This window comes from Ranitomeya variabilis, chromosome 2, assembly GCF_051348905.1.
Source record: "Ranitomeya variabilis isolate aRanVar5 chromosome 2, aRanVar5.hap1, whole genome shotgun sequence".
Classification (NCBI taxonomy): Eukaryota; Metazoa; Chordata; class Amphibia; order Anura; family Dendrobatidae; genus Ranitomeya; species Ranitomeya variabilis.
In genome coordinates, this window is record NC_135233.1 from 675693874 (window position 1) to 675715306 (window position 21433).

The 21433-nt window shown below is 40.0% G+C and overlaps 2 protein-coding genes across 10 annotated transcripts in view; one reads left to right on the forward strand and one right to left on the reverse strand.

Annotated features, from left to right (window-relative positions):
- MAP7 (microtubule associated protein 7) overlaps positions 1-17005 on the forward strand; it is a 186019-nt gene extending 169014 nt beyond the window's left edge. For 6 of the 9 annotated variants that reach the window (XM_077289294.1, XM_077289300.1, XM_077289298.1 and 3 more), the window contains 11 exons: positions 520-677; positions 1677-1801; positions 4035-4318; positions 9118-9298; positions 9411-9603; positions 10117-10197; positions 10940-10990; positions 13312-13360; positions 13730-13865; positions 14010-14209; positions 15543-17005. In XM_077289294.1, coding sequence (XP_077145409.1) covers positions 520-677; positions 1677-1801; positions 4035-4318; positions 9118-9298; positions 9411-9603; positions 10117-10197; positions 10940-10990; positions 13312-13360; positions 13730-13865; positions 14010-14209; positions 15543-15553 — 1469 coding nt within the window. In that variant the 3' untranslated portion in view covers positions 15554-17005. The remainder of the gene's footprint in view (positions 1-519; positions 678-1676; positions 1802-4034; positions 4319-9117; positions 9299-9410; positions 9604-10116; positions 10198-10939; positions 10991-13311; positions 13361-13729; positions 13866-14009; positions 14210-15542) is intronic. The other 3 variants (XM_077289296.1, XM_077289293.1, XM_077289297.1) reach the window with 1 other exon arrangement.
- Positions 17006-17111: 106 nt separating this feature from the next.
- The window catches only part of LOC143807593 (uncharacterized), a 57644-nt gene continuing 53322 nt past the window's right edge, over positions 17112-21433 (reverse strand). The window contains exon 14 of the mRNA XM_077289301.1: positions 17112-17975. Within this exon, the coding sequence (XP_077145416.1) occupies positions 17839-17975 (137 nt within the window). The 3' untranslated portion in view covers positions 17112-17838. The remainder of the gene's footprint in view (positions 17976-21433) is intronic.

Consider the following 21433-nt stretch of genomic DNA (forward strand, 5'->3'; position numbering starts at 1 on the left):
TTGGCTTTTGTGGCTTTTTTGTTTTTATGTAGCATGTACTTTCAGGATTGATTGATTTTCTTTGTGACTGATATTTATCTGATTTGTAAGTAATTCTAGGATCATTATGGGATCATAGGGTTTCTGCTTCAGAACATTCCAAAACCATCACTGTTAACTGCTGTCAGTCAGATCAGTACTCCCCTGAATCTGTTGGTGATCAGGGGAGGGGATCATGGAAAATTGGATCTATTGTTACATTATGTCTAAAACCCTCATTGAGTATACCTAGATGTATTTGTTCTGGGTCTCTTTCAATTGAAGCCCTCCATATCCAGGAAAGCGAACATCTCTATTAATGTTAATATCCCTGATGAGCCAACAGCGATGGTTTTGGTGTAAATATAAGCCTTGCTGGTATTAACGGGCTACTCTTCTTCTCTTCCTTTTTTTTCTTCTCCTGCTTCCTGCTTCTGGCATTCTTTTATTCACATCTTCAACTCCATGTTTAAAAACAAAACAAAAAAAAAAACACCCTAGTTATCCCCATTTGTCCTCGTTCAGCATCTTGCAGCCCCATAACTCCCCAGCCCTCCAAGCCTCAAATCAGCAAAAGTTCCGAGAAGGCAAAACTTTTTTTCAGCACACCAGAAGTAATAGCAAGACGGAGGACCACACACTTTGGAGGACAGAGCAGTGTAAGTATTCAGCCTCTTATATTATGCAGAGTAAAATATGGACAATTTCACTATTTTTTTTGTATATTCCTAATGAGTTAATAGTAGTCAAAGGACCAGTAAAGCAAACTGTGATTCCTGTTTACGAAGCTTGAAACACTTTGCATCCATTAAAGAAGATCTGGCACTATGAAATTTGTCTTATACATGATGAAGCTGGTGTATGTGTTTTGAAAATTAATGTCAGAAAGGATACATAGTCCTCTTATTGTCATATTGTGACCGAAGAGACAGTGATCTTCTGGGGGAGCCTGCCAAAGTGTAGGAAAAGAAACGGCAAAAACAAAACACCTACTTTGTGCAAAAATATTGTGACTTTTTAAGGTGTTTTACTCCACAATTTTATCATGAACAACCTAATGAATCGCCCCCTAACTTTTTACATAACTTTTGTAACCCTAACTAGGATCAGGGTTAGGGCTAATTGTAGGATTAAGGTTAGGGATGTCTTTAAGGCTAAGGTAATTAAATAGTTGCAGAATAAAACACAACAATGTAGTAAAAAATATAAAATATGTAACAATGAATCATTATTTTTAAAATTTGATGTCTAATTGTCGAAGGGTTAAGGGGCACAAAATACTTGCTTTGCCCTGGGCGCTGACAACCCATCCCCGCCACTGTTTGAAGTACATGCCATCTTGGCGACTCATTTTGCGTGTAATGCCCTCTTCTTCAGGTCCAGTAGCAGTGGTATTATAGCTGTATTGCACACACAGGACAATTGCAAGATTTCTCATTTTAAATAAAGATTGTGATATGGCCCAAAAAAATCATTGCACACGTTTTGTTTTTTTTTTATAATGCATTTAATTAAATAAAACTGATTGAAACAATAGGTCAGTCCCTTTTAATCCTTATGTTGTCCCTTCTAATCCTTATCCTGACATATAAAAGAGAAGATATTTCATAGGTGATGTAAAAACTGCCCAAATTACTAACTTTTTCTTTTCTCATTAGATGGAGAAAAGAGAAAAACGTGAGACCGATAGGGAGAATGTATTATTAACACCTATATCCATTATAAAGAGAGCAATTTCCCCTAATTTATCTAAACCAAAATCATCAGCGCCTACATCTGGAGGGTAAGTGTATTTTTGTTAATACTGTGACATATATATTACTTACACATATATATATATATATATATATATATATATATATATATATATATATATATATATATATAAATATATATATATATATATATATATATATATATATATATATATAATATATATATATATGTGTGTGTGTAAGTAATATATATGTATATACACTCACCGGCCACTTTATTAGGTACATCATGCTAGTAACGGGTTGGACCCCCTTTTGCCTTCAGAACTGCCTCAATTCTTCGTGGCATAGATTCAACAAGGTGCTGGAAGCATTCCTCAGAGATTTTGGTCCATATTGACATGATGGCATCACACAGTTGCCGCAGATTTGTCGGCTGCACATCCCAAAGATGCTCCATACAAGGCAGGATGGATCCATGCTTTCATGTTGTTTACGCCAAATTCTGACCCTACCCATCCGAATGTCGCAGCAGAAATCGAGACTCATCAGACCAAGCAACGTTTCTCCAATCTTCTACTGTCCAATTTCGATGAGCTTGTACAAATTGTAGCCTCAGTTTCCTGTTCTTAGCTGAAAGGAGTGGTACCCGGTGTGGTCTTCTGCTGCTGTAGCCCATCTGCCTCAAAGTTCGACGCACTGTGCGTTCAGAGATGCTCTTAGGCCTACCTTGGTTGTAATGGGTGGCGATTTGAGTCACTGTTGCCTTTCTATCAGCTCGAACCAGTCTGCCCATTCTCCTCTGACCTCTGGCATCAACAAGGCATTTCCGCCCACAGAACTGCCGCTCACTGGATTTTTTTTATTTTTCGGACCATTCTCTGTAAACCCTAGAGATGGTTGTGCGTGAAAATCCCAGTAGATCAGCAGTTTCTGAAATACTCAGACCAGCCCTTCTGGCACCAACAACCATGCCACGTTCAAAGGCACTCAAATCACCTTTCTTCCCCATACTGATGCTCGGTTTGAACTGCAGGAGATTGTCTTGACCATGTATACATGCCTAAATGCACTGAGTTGCCGCCATGTGATTGGCTGATTAGAAATTAAGTGTTAACAAGAAGTTGGACAGATGTACCTAATAAAGTGGCCGGTGAGTGTATGTAATATATACACTCACTGGCCACTTTATTAGGTACACCTGTCCAACTTCTTGTTAACACTTAATTTCTAATCAGCCAATCACATGGCGGCAACTCAGTGCATTTAGGCATGTAGACATGGTCAAGACAATCTCCTGCAGTTCAAACCGAGCATCAGTATGGGGAAGAAAGGTGATTTGAGTGCCTTTGAACGTGGCATGGTTGTTGGTGCCAGAAGGGCTGGTCTGAGTATTTCAGAAACTGCTGATCTACTGGGATTTTCATGCACAACCATCTCTAGGGTTTACAGAGAATGGTCCGAAAAAGAAAAAAAATCCAGTGAGCGGCAGTTCTGTGGGCGGAAATGCCTTGTTGATGCCAGAGGTCAGAGGAGAATGGGCAGACTGGTTCGAGCTGATAGAAAGGCAACAGTGACTCAAATCGCCACCCGTTACAACCAAGGTAGGCCTAAGAGCATCTCTGAACGCACAGTGCGTCGAACTTTGAGGCAGATGGGCTACAGCAGCAGAAGACCACACCGGGTACCACTCCTTTCAGCTAAGAACAGGAAACTGAGGCTACAATTTGTACAAGCTCATCGAAATTGGACAGTAGAAGATTGGAAAAACGTTGCTTGGTCTGATGAGTCTCGATTTCTGCTGCGACATTCGGATGGTAGGGTCAGAATTTGGCGTAAACAACATGAAAGCATGGATCCATCCTGCCTTGTATGGAGCATCTTTGGGATGTGCAGCCGACAAATCTGCGGCAACTGTGTGATGCCATCATGTCAATATGGACCAAAATCTCTGAGGAATGCTTCCAGCACCTTGTTGAATCTATGCCACGAAGAATTGAGGCAGTTCTGAAGGCAAAAGGGGTCAACCCGTTACTAGCATGGTGTACCTAATAAAGTGGCCGGTGAGTGTATGTATATATGTGTATATATGATATGTGTGTGTATATATATATATATATATATATATATATATATATATATATATATATATATATATATATATATATATATATAGTATGTATATATAGACAATCTATAACCTATATATGTGTAAACCACATCTATTATTTTTCAGTGTTGTATAACAAAACCAATGTGAACTGATTTTATTGTTAACCCAAGCATTCCTATGGTTTTCAGATCTTCATATAAGTCATCACCCAGGCCAGTACCAGCTATTGTTAATAGTTCCATCAAGGCGGCCACTACCCCTCAACGTCCACCCTCACCAGGAAATGTCCGACCAGTAAAAAAAGACAGCAAGGAAGACTCCAAGAAAAAACAGGGAGATATACCAGCCAATCCCACTGAAAAAGAAAGGATAGAAGAAAAAGATCCACCAGCACCACCAGCAGCAAATGCAGAAGTATCTAGTGAAGAAAAGCCTTGTCCTCCAAGTCCTGCAACTGCTGAAACAATGCAAGGTACAGAGATATTTGCTTGAGTCTGTCTGCATTATTGACTCAAAATGTTAGATATTTTTTTAGGTGCTCTTGTATTTCCACTTAACACTCAACGACCAGGGGTATTTCAGTTTTTTAGTTTCTGTTTTTTACTCCCCTTCTTCCCAGAGCCATAACTTTTTTATCTTTTCATCAATATGGCCATGTGAGAGCTTCTTTTTTTTTTTTTGCGGGACAAGTTGTACCTTTGAACGACACCATTGGTTTTAACATATCTTGTATTGAAAAACGGGAAAAAAATTCCAAGTGCTGTGAAATTGTAAAAAAAAAGTGCAATTCCACTAAATGCTAAAACTGACTTGCGATAATAATTCTCCAGGTCATTATCAGTTCATAGACAACAAAAATGTCTAGGTTCTTTTTTATTTAAGTGTTATAAAAAAAAAATTCAAAATTTGTAAAAAAAAAAAAATTGAGCCATTTTCCGAGACCTGTAGTGTCCCGATTTTTCGTGATCTGGGGCTGGTTGAGGGCTTATTTTTTTATGTTTTATTGATACCATTTTGGTGTAGATACGATTTTTTGATCGCCTATTATGCATTTTTGCAATGCAGGAAAAAAACTTAATTCTGGGGTTTTTAATTTTTTTCTCGTTACTCCGTTTAGCAATCAGGTTAATTATTTTTTTAATATTGATAGATTCGGCGATTCTAAACACGGCGATACCAAATATGTGTATTTTTTAATTGTTTTACTTTGAATGGGACAAAGGGGGGGGTGATTTGAACTTTTATAGTTTTATAAAAACTTTTTTTACTTTTTGCATGCATCAATAATCTCCATGGGAGACTAGAAGATGCAGCATTGTGATCGCTTCTGCTACACACAAGCGATGGTCAGATCGCCTGTGTGTAGCAGAAATGCTCACTTGCTGTGAGCGCCGACCACGTGGCAGCGCACGTAGCAATCTGGCAATGATAACCATACAGGTCTGCTGCAGACCTCTGGTTGTCATGCTTGACCCATTGATGACCCGCGATCATGTGATGGGGTCACCGATGGGCAGGATAAGCAACGCGCTTCCGGTAAGCGCGAGTTAAATGCCACTGTCAGAGATTGACAGCGGCATTTAACTAGTTAGAAAGCCGCCGGTGGATCGTGATTCCACCCGAGGCTGTTGCGGGCACATTTCAGCTGTATAGATCAGCTGTCATGTGTCCAGAAAGGTGCGGGTCAGCACCAGAGCCCGCATCAAACAGGGGGACTCCAGCATGGGCGTACTATTACACCCAATGTTGGAAAAGGGTTAAAGGGAATCTGTTTCAGCATTCAATAACCTGTATGCCCATATAAATAGTTTAAATAGATAAAATATGGTGACAAAGTCCTACCTCTATGCCTCATATCAGATGTGTTATTGCTGAAAAATAATCTTTTATCATTTTATAGAAGTGACCTCTTCCAGGTTCTGGGGCAGATGGTGCCTGGACGATAACTCTGCCTCCTGAGCTTGTATAAAATAGAAGGGGGAGTTACCAGTTTGATGGGTAATGGTTACCAGTGTTACCAGTGTGATATGTATTGGCCGCTCTCCTGATCTCACTGCAGAGCTGTGTGTGATTATAACTGACACATCTGCAGGTTTCTCTCAGCTTCCAGCTCACAGGCAGACATTGTTGCAATACAGCTTAGAGAGAAGCAAAAAATGTGTTTGCAAGAAGACAAATTTCATTTTTTCCTGTTCTGCATTAGTCACTTCTCACACTGGTAACTCCCCTTCATGTAAAATAAGCTCTGGAGGCCGAGTTATCTTCCAGGCATCATCCTCTCCAGAGCTTGGAAGAGGTCATTTACATAAAGTGATAAAAGATGATTTCTCAGCAACAACACATCAGATATGAAACCTACAGACAGGTAAGACTTTTTTCTGCATTCTATAGCATGTATGCCCATATTAATAGTTTAGTATACTGTATGGAGGGCAATGTAGGCCACATTATACTGTATGGAGGGTAATGTGGGGCACATTATACTGTATGGAGGACAATGTGGGTGCATTATACTGTATGCAGGTCTATGTGAGGCCCAGTATACTATAATATTTTGAGGGCTATGTGGGGACCATTATAATATTTGGAGACCTACGTGGAAGCCTTTATATTTTATGGAGGGCTATGTGGGGCCCAGTATACTGTATGGAGGGCTATGTGGGGCCTAGTATACTACGGTATATTATAATATTTTAAGGGCTATGTGAGGGTCATTATAATATTTGGAGATCTATGTGGAAGCCTTTATATTTTATGGAGGGCTATGTGGGGACAATTATACTGTATGCAAGAAGTTATCCAGAGTGAAGTTTTGTGTGGGGTCCTACATATTGTGTTGAAGGCTGTGTGGAGGTGATTATACTGTTTGGAGGGATAGTGCGGGCCATTATACTGTATGTAGGCACATTATACTGCATGGAGGGCTGTGTGGGGTCGCAGTTGTGGGATCATACTGTGCTTGGGCCACCATACTTTGCTGGGGGAGATAAGATGGGATATAGTAGAATCAGCATAGTGTGCATGTGAAGGGTACTGTGGAGAAATTCACTGTGGGGGTATCACATGGTGTTTGTGGTGTACTTTTGGTGGCATCATACTTAATGGATGCAATGGTGGGGCCACATGTTTTCTGTGAAGGCTCCTAGATAGGTCATCATAAGTTTAGTGGGGGACTGACCATCAACTGTTTTTAGCTCCAGTACTGGACAGATGTAAATATGAACAGCGCTGGAACAGTTCTTGGCAACTATGTAGTGGCCTTTACCAAAAACTGCAGCATGGCTCCTTTTCAATTGCACAGCTGCAGTTTTCAGCAATCAGAGCTGGGCTGATCCAGTTCCGTTCTATGTGTACATCTATCCAGAGCTGGAAAAAGCTGATTATTGGTGGTGACCGGTTTCGGACCCACCCATCTAATATTGATTACTTATCCAAATGATAGGTCATCAAAGTTGTAAATCTGGATAACTCTTTTAAGTAATATTATATTTTTAGTGCTATTGATGGGTAATAATTTGTAGGTAATACATAAATTGTAGATTCACCTTTAGCATTACATTTAAGGACTTTTTACCATTAGGATCAGTGGGCTGCACTGGAGTACAGACTCCTGCAGCTACTAGTCTATGGGGACCCTGAAGAGAGGACGCTATATCTGGCTGGTCTAGTCTTCACCAAAAGAATCAAAAGGTGCAAATAATCTGGAAAATTCATAAACTTTACTGAAATTAAACAATTTAAAAACAATGTGGGGGTCAACAGAATAACGCAATAGAGGACCACATGATACATTCACAGTTACATCTAATATCACTAGAATTAATTCATTAACAGTCTGAGTATTTGTTTAAAGCTATTATTTAAAAATACTTGAACTGTTAATGATTTAATCTTAGTGTTACTTTTGCTCCTTGTGTTGGTGGTCTAGTCATTTTAGAAATTGCTGCTAATTCGCACAGGAATGTGATCTCCACAAGTGATGCAATATTAGACAATGGAGGGGAAATAGAATGCGGGAACCATTAGGTAGGTGGTCTGGAGTGTGGCATCAATTTGAAAGGGCTCAAATTTTTGCATTTACTATAATGCCATGTACGGTATCTTGTAACATGCACTTTTTCTTGCAAGAATTCATATGGACAACCAACTGGGAGTGAGTGGTGTTAATCTACTGTGAATGGCTCTTAAGCCCACAATACACACTAAATGACCCTTGGCCAATCGTTTAGCAATCCGCCATTGCGACAGGCTGTCCCATATATAGGCACTCGCTTGGCTGAGCACTCCTGTGTTCTCTGAAACCGTCAAGCCAAAATAGGACATGTTGGACCCTAAACGTTCCCGACAGGTAACTGTCTGGGGCTCCCAAAACATATTAGACTGTCGATTGAACCTATCAGTTTTGGCGGGTTTGGCTGACATTAGTGTAACGTGTATGGGGGTCTTTACAGGTTTCAAGTCTCAGATGGCAAATCGAAAGGTGATCAGCATGCTGCTGTGGTGGGACCTCTGCCAAATGTTGATGTTCATTAAGGGCAGTGTTTTTGTTTGCTGTGTGCAGCTACTTTTGCAATTTAGTTTCTACATATTGCTTTTTCACAGAAACAACATTAACTTTGTTGCTGGCATGAACATGAACTTGAGTTAAGCTACACATACACATTAGGTTTCTTTCTGCAAAATACATTATTTAGGGTCAGATCCCAAGATGGCCTAATGTGTTTTGGCTGCCAAACCTTGTTGGGTTCACTTTTTTTTCTCACCGGGTAAACTGTGTGTGGTTTCTTCTCTTTTTTTTTTTTAGAAGAAAATCTATTTGTTGAGCAAAGTTGACCATGTAAGCCACAGGGTAATAACTGTATGTCATAAAGATTGTGGCTGGCAAATATCGTTTGTTTATTGGTGGCCAAATTATACGTTGCATAGTCCATCTCTGTAACCTTAATGGTCAAATACTGCGTGTACAACCATACTTTTTAACCGTAAAATTGCCTACTTCACATTATATACTTTGTCACCAGGGTGCATTTGTTTGATAACCGGTACAATCTTCTCTCTGGGTTTTTCCATGTATCATGGCTTTTATACAATATAAAGTCAAGCGCACAACTAGAAACTAAAAATATCAACGCACGCTTCATCAGAGCGCTCTAAACACATGCCAAATATTCCACTGTTGTAATAACTAGAAGTTTGCTCAAATTTAAGAATTACCAAACTATTTAATTTTTTTGTTTATCTTCTCATTTTGATTTTTCATTATTCTTATAGAAGAGCCATCGTCATTACCACCAACACCAATTCTTGCATCGCCTACTGTGACAAACAAGCCATTTGCAAGAACCAATGACCCAGGGGAAGCCACTCGAATTCTTGCAGAAAAGAGAAGGCTCGCTCGAGAGCAAAGAGAGCGGGAAGAGGAAGAAAAGAGAGAAAAAGAAGAGGAAGAACGGTAAAATATGGTGTCTGTGTAGCCTATATCTGTATTTTAAAGCATTTGAAAATCTTTGTGGCACATATTGGCGCTGTATAAATATTGGTAATAAATGATGACATTGTTGCAGGAGAAAAAAGGAGGAGATAGCTCAAAGGCAGGCCATTGAAAGAGCTCGCCGAGAAGAGGAAGCAAAACAGCAGGAGGCAGAAAGAAAAGAGATGGAGGAAAAGGAGCTCCTGGAGAAGGAAAGGTTGGAGAAACAACAAGCAGAAGAAAAGGAGCAAAGGGAGCGAGAGGAAGCTGAACGTCTTCAGAAGCAAGTATGTTCCTGGGGCTTGAGGGACATATAGTATGGTCGCCTCACAGATGCTCTACTGTTTTTATCTGTGGGTTGAAAGGGTGGATATCATTATCACAAGTATTTCCTTGTGATGGCAGATATTGATATGTATATAGATGTATATAAAAGTAAAACAAAGTTACGTCATTGAAAGACATAAATAATAGTTTTGTTACTTTTTATTAACACCTGTTTATTTGATGCCTAACACTTTAGGTGTGAATTGACAGCTCTCTAATGTATATATGTAGTATCGATAAGTTTCCTTTACAAACAAATCTGTCACCAGGATAGCTGTTATGTATACGCTGTTCTGTTATTGTCCAGTTGTGACATTTTTACCTCCATATTCTAAGACCTACACAGAAAAACAAACCCGCCTTTTATAGGACAGTGGCTTGACCTGGGTCATAGCACTAACACAACCATGTTTGATGTGCCAAGTGCCATGAAACCTGAAAATAACAACAGCCTTTTACCATAAACCATCTAGAAAGAAGAATCTGACCGCATTAGGTTAGAACGGGAGAAACATTTCCAAAAGGAGGAGCAGGAGCGTTCAGAAAGGAAGAAGGTAACCAGTTATTTTCCATTATGTCTGCAGTGTTATGATCAGCAATGTAGTTTTTTATGGTTTTTATACATTTTATGTATTTCTTAAAGGGATTTTTCCAGTGGATGTAGGTTTTGTGATCAGTAATAAGCTGGCTTCTACTTGCTAGAATAAAATATTTTGTATTTACTGACCTAAGAACCTGTGGGAAGAAAACCTCTAACATAGCGCATTGTAGAGTAATCCTTGTATGTTTATCTCTAAAATTCACTATTAATTCTGAGCCATGAAATTCATTCGCTCAGTCTCCTTATACATAATCTAATAGGCTGTAGTGTGCTGGCAGAAGGAACTTATCCTGCACTCATGGTATGTCTGCTCAGTGATGCACATATACACTGTAGCCACATAATTATGTAATTTTAATGACAGCCGTGGGGACTGGCGACAGAATTTGTAAATCTTCTTTCCTACACTTGTGATTTAAAGAGTAAGCTGGCATAAGCCTCTTAATAAAAGTGTTTCATTCTTTGCTTATCTGTAACCAAAGGCCGGAGTAGATTTGCATTGTACTTTACACATTTAAAAAAATCAAGCAGTCATCAAGTTATTCGCTCTCCATAGTATTTTTTGGAGAATAAACCTTTAAGTGGGAGGAAATACATTGGTTGGACATCTCATCATTGCAGTTTGGGTTAAAGTATGGAATACCATTTTTTTTTTCTCCATGAAACTTTCTGATCCCCATTTTTTTTCTATGCAGAGGCTGGAAGAAATCATGAAGAGAACAAGACGTAGTGAAGCTGGAGAGAAGGTATAAAGTGAGATGGTTAGACAACCTCTACGTATGCGCAATACTTGACTGAAAGCTAGTTGACTGTCATGTCGGTTTCTGAAATGATGTAGGAAAATGTATCTTTGTACCATGATGGCCAGTAGATAAAAAACTATTAGAATTTGAGAGTCCTCAGTGGTTGATACCTTTTAATGGCTAACTGAAAAGATGGTAACAAATAGCAGCATTCAAGACTACTCAGGTCTCTTCATCAGACTTAGTATAACAGAGGATCTGAAAAGTCACATATTTATACACACCCGGTCATAGAATAATGCGGTAAATAAGAGAAGTGACGTGAAGGAAAAAAACGGTTGTAGCAGTAAATATTGGAGCAGTTCATAGATAAGGAGAGACAAAGTTACATTGTCCTCTGATTTCAGGTCTGGTCCAGGGATTGTAATGCCCCCACAATATCTGATGAGCACATTCCTTAATTGATCTAAAAAGACATAAATCCATGTGACACATTCATTCCTGCTCTGAATGTGTCAAAGGTTGTCATAAGTTTGTATTCCCTCATTCTTCTACCTCTCTTCAAATTTGAAGTTACCTTATAATACTAGCAATTTCATGTAATTGATGCAGTGATCAGGGCTACAAAAATGTTTGACCATAGGTAGATCTTTTCATTTATTGTGTGGCGATGAGAATTCATCCTTGTTCTAAGTTTTTGCCCAGTCTCCCCTACATACAGATCCCAGTTGGACATTTGGTACATATACGAACACTACAGTAGATTTGATGCAACTGCGAGTATCTGGGATCTTGTAGTCGTGATGTGAGTTTGGGAGCTTCATTTTGTCTATGGTCATTATAAATGGACAGGTTTTGCATTATTTTCTGCTTGCCGTGAAAGGCTCCTGTTGGAGAGAACAGGGAGCTTCTGATAACGGCTTCTTAGATCTAAGGGGTGCCTATAAACACAGTAGTGGGGGGTCTGGAAATATAGATTTTAATCTGAATCTTTTTGTGATAAAAGTTTTAGTTTCTGTACAGCTTGCCATAACACCTCCAGATTTGGATTGTAGGTGACTAAGGAAGAAAGCAACCTGGTCCCTTTAGTAGTTTTGTAATGTAGGAGATGATTCATTGATGGTGTTAACAGGTACACGGATGCAACAGTGCAGACAATGAAGAGACCGTGGTACTTGAGCCAACAATTTGATTAACACTATTAAAGAGGTGCCTTGGAACAATTTCAGGGGTTAGCGCAAACAGTGAAATGGAATCATGTTATATTACAAAAAGAATACCTTAAATAAGATGAACAGTATTATTGACACTCACTATCGTTCTATTATCACCACTAAATAACTGCTGCCATCAGTGATGTCTTAGTTCTAATACCCCTGGAACCCCAAGGGAGTCACTCTCACTACTGGGCCTGTCATCGTTGCGACTCTCTAGGCAATGCACATCATCACACAGGCCCTAACTGGAGTCAATGATACTACCCGCTAGGCTGCATGTCCCAGGTTGGTGAGTTACCCGGCGCACTCAACTCTCTGGCCGCCTTCATTCCCTGAAGTACGGCATTGGTTCCCACTTTGTACCGTATGTCTACACTAGACGACTCACACAAACGTCCCTGCACTGTGGCCTAGTCATCTCTCTCCCGGCTCTAACTTGACTCAGCTGTCCTGGCTTTGGTCTCTCTCAGGTCTGATCTCTTTCAAGTCTTCCCTCTAGTCTGATCTCTCATAATGGCTGCTATAAGCCAGCCCACTGTAGCGCACGTCTGTCCTGCTACAGGTTCAAGCTCCTTTTCCTCCCCTTCACTGTCCTCCTGGGCCTTTTATCATTACTAACTGTGCCGCAGCTATCACCTGACCTGATGTCTTCTCCTGTCTCTTCCCTGAGGGAACATGTACTTCACTCTTGGGTTCCTACTAATTCTTTCGGCTTTCACTTTCTCTATCGTCTTTGACCAGCAGATGGCGGCGTTAGGTTGCAGTCATTCTGTTAGGCACTGTGTGTGTCTATCTCCTTACTGTCGCGGCTTTTGCAATCAATGAACTCTCCTCCAATATTTACTGTCGAAACTGTTTCTCCCCTTCACAGCACTTGTCTTTTTTACTGCATTATTCCTGTGCCCTGTTGTGTATAAATATGTGACTCTTCATATTCTCTGTTGTATTGAGCCTGATTGAGAGACCTGAGTCATAGTCTTGAAAGCTGCTATTTGTTACCATCTTTTCAATTAGGCATTAAAAGGTATCAATTCCAGAGGACTAAATTTGTATATATTTTTGAAATGATGTAGCAACTTTAAAAGTATTTTTTTTTCTTTTATTCAGTCCAGTGTTCAGAAGAATGGAGAGATTCCAAAACCAGTGGAAAATGCAGGTGTGTAGTATTTCTAGGAAACAGCCTTATAACTTATTATTTTTATGAACACTTTAGGCAACCAGCAAGGAAATTCTTTAATATAGTTTATGTGCAGCTTATCTTTGGTTAAAACCCTTTGACGTTGCAACATGGTAGGGAAAAGTAACTAGTAATGCAACTATCTTCAGCTTATGGATTGTCCATATGCTGAAGATCACTCAGTATCCTGATAGACCTGTCTGTTATTCTGGTATTCTTCGTCAGCCTAAGTCCTGATAGCTGGCTGAGTGTCAGCCGTGTGTGTGTGTGTGTGTGTGTGTGTGTGTGTGTGTACATGGGGTTTCTTTTCATTTGTTTTCCATGTTTAATTTATAAATCTTTCCTCAGCTATTACACCCACCCCCTTACATGAGGAGCAGACATCAGTATTTCTCCAGAGCAATGCAGAAACCCCTCGAAATGGAGAATCCGTGGCACCATCACCAAGGATTGTTACTTTTTCCCAAGCTTTACCTCTAGACAGGTAAATGATTTTACCTTGCTGTTAATAATGTAACCTAAAACCTAGGCAATGTTAATTTACAATGTAAATCTACAGCAGCTGTATGACCATGTATAGTTTGTTTCTATCTACTGTCCCATATTTCACCATCTTTCTGGCTTTTAGCACAGAGAAACAACCAAATGAGAATGGTTTACGTACACCAAACAACAATAATTTTGAAGAGATCATAAATTTACCAGTTGGATCTAAACCAATGAAACTTGATTCTCTAAACAATGAGGGGAACAGCATCCAGGACCTTCCGCCTCTGAATCCACTCATCGCGTTTGAAGTCGATAATGTGCAAACACCACAAACAGCAGGTACTACAATAATTATAATCTCAGAATAAAAATACGCTGTGCCTGACAAATGATCTGGAACCCAAACCCAATGAACCAGAAATAGCAACCGTGAAAGAAAATCCTTCAAATACACAATATGTACAAAAGTATTGGGTGGGACACAATTCATTATCAAAAAACACATGTTGACATATCCCAGTTTCCCAAAAGCCATTAACCCCAGAGACACAGCGTAGGCTTATGTCTGACCTAAATCATAAAATATATTCATTTCAAGCAAATGTTATGGTATTTTCAGCAGGTTCCATGTCTAGCAACTATCAGACAATACTTATTTCAAAGCACGTTGTGATTTTATTTTTCTCCATGTGGGAGATTGGTTATGTGCATTGTCCCAACTAGCCCATACACTGCCATATAGATGAATTATAGTGTTACATATGAGTGGTTGGAAAGATCTCTGGGTTCCCTAGTAGGATTAGAATACATTGTTTTTTTTGAGTGGAGACGAATATTTAAAAAAAACGTACGTTAAAAACGAATTTTAAAGCCTCTTAAAGAAGGTTATCTTTTTTAATGTACATAAAAAGTATGCAGTTGCCATTATCGCAACTGTAACAACCAGCAGCACCATAGTAATGTTACCGCTCCTGTAATGGCTGCCTGTAGTTCACATTTCTTGGTTTTATTCTGTAGCATCTCTGCTGGCTCTGCAGGGGACGGTCTTTCACATTTGTGGGTCTATATGGAGCAAATGCTGAATATATAGGCACCACTGATCTTCTGCATGGTTCATGGTCATACTCACGTACTTCTAAATCCAATGTATAACACCATATTCCTCCAAGTATCAGTATGGAACATTACTGGACACAATGCTATTACATTATTATCCAAAATTCTCATTCCTCTTAATAGGTCATTTCACTAGAAAATTACCAATTGACCAATGTTCTCATTATTTCAGAGAGGCATTTTGATTGCTAACGCAGTTATACAGTGTAGACACTCCATGAGACACTTTCCATAGCTCCGCATTGTGAATCCTGCGACCTAGAGAGAAGTAACGAGTTTGATGGGATTTTATCATGGCATTTGTGCTATTGCAATGTAAAATGGTGCTCAGGATAAAGCCAAAGGCCTCGTCGTTGGCTCCATAAAGTGTTTTTTTTTTTTTACAATACCCTTGTCATTTTAGGAGGAAAAAAAGATTGTTGCACAATATCTGGTGGATCATAATAGCAATGGTTGGAAAAAAAAATTATGTATAATATATATACACACACTCTCCAAGTTTTTGAATCGTTCTTGGTGTGATCTCATTACTCATATATTCTGTTTTTATCCCCAGAGGTCATCTGATCTGAACACCCCAAAATGACATTTAGGGATCAACCTTAAAGCCCCAAGGATTCATCTGAAAATTACGTTTTTGGAGTTTTTTTTGGTTTTTGAATTTTTGGGATATTTCTTACTCTGAAGGAAAACTTTTCCTCTTACCAGCTAACAGACTGCTTCTCTGTGGGAACAAGGACAGGAGCTTTTGTCGAGTGCGTCGAACGGCTTTTTTTTCCCTAAAATGCTGCTTCTTGCACAGATTGTATTCTGAAGTCTTTACCTACCTGCAAGGAAGAAAACATGGTAGCATCCCGGTGCATTGTGGGACTTTTTTTTTTTTGGGGGGGGGGACTGTCCAGTTTTAAACGTAATTGTTTAACCTGATAATCTTTTACACTGTATATGTTTAATACTTGAAAATACCCTCTTAGCTCTACATGTAGGGCTAGGGAGTGGTGTCATTTAAACCAGTTGGTTTAAATATTATTGCTGAGAACTCCATTTAAAGGGGCTTTAATGTATAGGCTACTGTATCAGGTTCTCTGAAATGTAATTATTCATCTCATAGGTTGGTTCTTTTCTTGGTTTCTTTAAAAATAATAACTAAAATGACAAATTTAGTATTTACTATGATTTTAGCCATTTTTTATTGTTAATTGATCCATTGTCCAAAGTAAATTATACCTGATTTTACCATACTTGAATATTTGTTGTACAATAACAAAAGTCTAAAAGATGAAAAAATATATCTATATATTGTAATTATGTATGCTTGACTATAGATGTTTCTTTGCCTTACTAAATTCTTATACACAAATGGAAGAGTCTATACATTTATGGGTTTGGAGGAAGAAGGAATTAGTATAACTTTGCTCGTTTCAGAGCAAAAGAGAATATTGGACTATTAGTAATTTATCTTCATTTTTATTTGTTGGTTACGGTGTCTCTTCACCCACATTTTCTCATATGAATGTTGCTATTTTGTTTGCTTAAGGTCTATAAATGTGCACTTTTAAAACTAATTCACAGTAACTTGTTTAAATTATGAAGCGTTAAGTCGGGTGAACTATTCTAAATTTTTAGCTCTGATGTCCCTATTACTGGATGTTGAGGATAAATCGTAGGACCGAGTTTGCCCATTGCACAGAACGGGCCTAGGATGGCATCCGAGCACCAGATATGGGCACCTCTAGCTAGAACACTACTTTGGCTACAGGGTTTGTACACTATTTAAGAGAAACTGAAATTTAATGTTACAATAAATTGGGGTTATGTCACAATGATGGAATAAATGTAAAAAGAAAATTGGGTTCACTTTTTATACACAGTGTCATAGAACTGAATTTGGTTTGGCTTATGTTTGTCTTTTTCTTCATGTACATAGACATTATATTTAATGCTAAAATCACGTAGTTTTTACTTCTTTTACTCTATGTAGCATGTCATTAATTAATAAATCTGTTAGAAGTCATTTTACATTTGACTTTAACTGTATCGTTCATTTCTCTGTGTTGGCACGGCATCGTATTTTGCATTTCCCAAAAAGAACAGTGTAGACGCAAGGTTCAAAAGACACGACAACTTTCCATTTTAATATTTTATTACTTGTTAAAATTTTTCCACAAGTTCACATTATAACCAGATCAATATTTAATGTTGTCATACAATAGGAATAAATGCAAAGTAATAAAAAGTATAAAAACACAAAATGTAAAACATAAAATCTATTTCTAAAAGAGTCCACTAAAGAGAATAATAAATAAAAAAGGAAGATTGTGATGTGGTTGGAAGATGCAGTCAAGGTAGAAATCCACTTTTAACCAACTAATCAATGCCTTACAGTTTGATCCTAAAACCTGCTGTATCTTTAGAGACAGTCAGTTTGAAACTAGTCTTGGAAAGGTTTTTTTTCTCCTAGAAACAACAGCACTCTTATGTCATTCTAGCTCAATTAAATATACATGAACAACAAATGCAGACTCTTCCTCAGGACAAGTGACGAGCTCGTGACAAGAGACCCTAGATTCAAATCCTAGAAAATCTGTTTATTTTGAGTGGAATTGCACCTTAAAGTGGATATGTTGTCTTGTAGGAATGTGCACCAGCAGGTGCAAAAGGAGGGTTTGTGTTCTGCAAATACAAGATTAACGCTTACTGTTAATGGGGACACGCTGACAATCAAGAACCACATCACTAAATATCTTCCCTATCTGGAAAAGTAAAACAAACACTACACAGAAAATGGGGCTCATTGCTGACCACCTCACGAGTCTGGACAATGTAAACAAATGATAAGTAATAGTCACTTATTACTGATTCAGGTTCAAGTTCTCTGTCTGAACGATGGTCAGTTTGAGTAGAGCTTGGGTCTCCTCCGTCTGCTGACGAATTCCCTCAAGCTGTTCTTTTAACGGACTTTGGTTGATGGCCAGAGAGAAGTCAGGATCTGAAAAGAGGGCAAAAACAACTTAACAGGAAAACTGTTATATTATACAAATCTGTTTAGAAAATAAAACATGGCCCTTGGTTGTGTGTAGCAAGGTTACTGCTTCGCTGAAATAATTAGATGCATGAGACATATTGCTTTAGTTGTGTAGCTTTACAATTGATCACAATCTCATCTGCTGCATAATGTTTTTCTCCTATTCCCACTTCATTGCTGTAAGTTTGATGCCACCATTGCACTTTTTGGTGCGGAGATTCTGAGAATGCATAATGCAGCATTTTTTCTAATCAGATGTGTTTCCATTCAAGAAACTGTCACCCTGTTAAATTACTTCTACTTCTGTGTGACTACAAAACCCCTGAGAAGTCTGATTCTGCAGTCTGTTGCTTTGGAGATATAGGGGCAATTCATCAAGATCCTCTTGCAGACCCTGCTGAGGAGGCCTTTTCATTAAGAGACTCAAGCCTCCTAAAGGATGAGGTGGGCCGCATAGTGGTGTGCAACTTTGTGCTTCATCACAAATCTTACTCCAATCCCAGAGATGCGAACAACCCCATAGACTAATGTGGCGTGCTTACTCAAGCATACACCACACTTGAACAGTGGCTTATATATTCTTTTCACAGATTTTGACGCTGTTGTGGTGACTAGAACTACACACAATTCGCTGTATTATCCTAAACTTTACATAGGGCATAATAAATAGCTGCAAGATCAGATATAAAGTTTCTGGAGATTTAGGCTATGTTCACACGTTCAGGATTTCCATCCTTTTTTTTTCCTGACTGAATCTGCAGGTCTCTGCAGAAAACGCAGGTGCGTTTTTGGTGCGTTTTTGGTGCGTTTTTTGGTGCGTTTTGTATGCAGTTTTCTCTGCAAATTGTCTGTGTTTGACACAAATAAAGCTTTAACTGCAGTGGGGGAAAAAAAAAAAAGAAATTGTCATTTCCTTGGCCAACCCTTTTCTTCTTCCATCCTCCATTTTGGGACTAAACACCAAAATGAGTGGACGTGTTTTGAATGACAGCGCTCCGCGTTTTGCGCCGCATGCGTCACTGCAGCGCACGCATCCGGGCGCAGAGGACGCAGCAAGTTGCATTTTTGCTGCGTCCAAAATCAATCAAAAAAAGGACGCATGCGGCGCAAAACGCAGCGTTGTGCATGCGTTTTGCTGCGTTTTACTTTGCGTTGTGTGTTGCGGCGCCGACGCTGCGGCGCACAACGCAAATGTGAACATAGCCTAAGTGCCACGTATTTCAGTGCCACGTGCCACGTATTTAAGTGCCACGTATTTAAGTGCCACGTGCCACGTATTTCAGTGCCACGTATTTCAGTGCCACGTATTTCAGTGCCACGTATCACGTATTTAAGTGCCACGTATTTAAGTGCCACGTATCAGTGCCACGTGCCACGTATTTAAGTGCCACGTGCCACATATTTAAGTGCCACGTATCACGTATTTAAGTGCCACGTGCCACGTATTTTAGTGCCACGTGCCACGTATTTAAGTGCCACGTATCAGTGCCACGTGCCACGTATTTAAGTGCCACGTGCCACATATTTAAGTGCCACGTGCCACGTATTTCAGTGCCACATGCCACGTATTTAAGTGCCACGTGCCACATATTTCAGTGCCACGTGCCACGTATTTCAGTGCCACGTGCCACGTATCACGTATTTCAGTGCCACGTATTTAAGTGCCACGTGCCACATATTTAAGTGCCACGTGCCACGTATTTCAGTGCCACGTGCCACGTATTTCAGTGCCACGTATTTAAGTGCCACGTGCCACATATTTCAGTGCCACGTGCCACGTATTTAAGTGCCACGTGCCACGTATTTAAGTGCCACGTGCCACGTATCACGTATTTCAGTGCCACGTATTTCAGTGCCACGTGCCACGTATTTAAGTGACACGTATCACGTATAAGTGACACGTGCCACGTATCCCACGAAGATTTTCCATGGAGAACAGACACATCCAGAGATATGTCTGCTCTCCACGGATGCAGCAACACACTGACAGGAGCCATAGTTCCTGTCGGTGTGTCACTGCGCATGCGCGAGCGAGTTTACCGGCGGTCATTGACCCCGGCACTCTCGCTTAACGGCAGTGCTGCGTGGGAAAGTTCAACGCAGCTGTACTGCTGTTAACCGAGACGCCGGAGTCATTGAACTCCGGAACAGTACGCGACACACTGCTAGGAGCTTCGCTCCTGGCAGTGTATCGCCGGAGAGCAGCCGATCGGCGTGGGACACTCGTTTTATGGATTCTGCGGACAGGGAGTATGGATTTGGTTTATTATTTTGCGATTTTTTCCTGGAGGATCGAGGGCTTCGCCTACAAGTGTGCTGTTGGTGAGTATATACTGTGTTATGTGTTGTATGTACTGTACTGTGTGTCATGTATGTGTATTGTGTGTAGGTGTTTGGTGTAACTTTACCATTGTGCTAAGTCGCCGGACACAGGGACAACTCTCCCATCCTAATACCGGATGGGAGTAGTAGTCCATACGGCGACTTAGCACAATGGTGGCACTAGCGTCGCATGGGGACACACACACACACACACGCATACACACACACATACACATACACACACACACACAGACACACACACAGACACACATACCAAATCAATCAAACGGCCGACACGATCCCCATGCGCCGGTATGCCTCCATGTCTCTCCGCCCACGCACTTCCGGCCCCGCACTTCCGCCGGCTTCCCCGCACTTCCGGCTGCAGCGGTTCTGCACAACAAACCGCAGTAAAACCCGCAGATATATTTTTGATCTGCGGGTTTTACTGCGATTTTGACCTCACAATGGAGGTCTATGGGTGCAGAACCGCTGCGGTTCAGGAAGAAGAATTGACATGCTCCTTCTTTTTTCCGGGAGCTATTCAGCACGGCTTTTTTTTTAAATTTCCGGACCATGTGCACAGTGTGTCCTGTTTTCCATAGGGTACAGTGTACTGTACCCTGCATGGAAAACAGCTGCGGAACCGCAGCGGCAAAACCGCCGCGGTTCCGCGGTAAAAAACGCACTGTGTGAACATGGCCTTAGGGTATGTGCACACGTCAGGATTTCTTGCAGAAATTTCCTGAAGAAAACCGGAAATTTTCTGCAAGAAATCCGCATTTTTTTTTTGCATTTTTTCCCCGTTTTTTTCGCATTTTGCAAGCGAAATTAGCTTGCAGAATGCTAGCATTTTCCAAGCGATCTGTAGCATCGCTTGGAAAACTGACTGACAGGTTGGTCACACTTGTCAAACATAGTGTTTGACAAGTGTGACCAACTTTTTACTATAGATGCTGCCCATGCAGCATCAATAGTAAAAGATAGAATGTTTAAAAATAATAAAAAAAATAAAAAAAATGGTTATACTCACCTGCAGACAGCCGATCTCCTCAGCGGCGTCCGTTCCTATAGATGGTGTGTGCAGGACCTTCGATGAC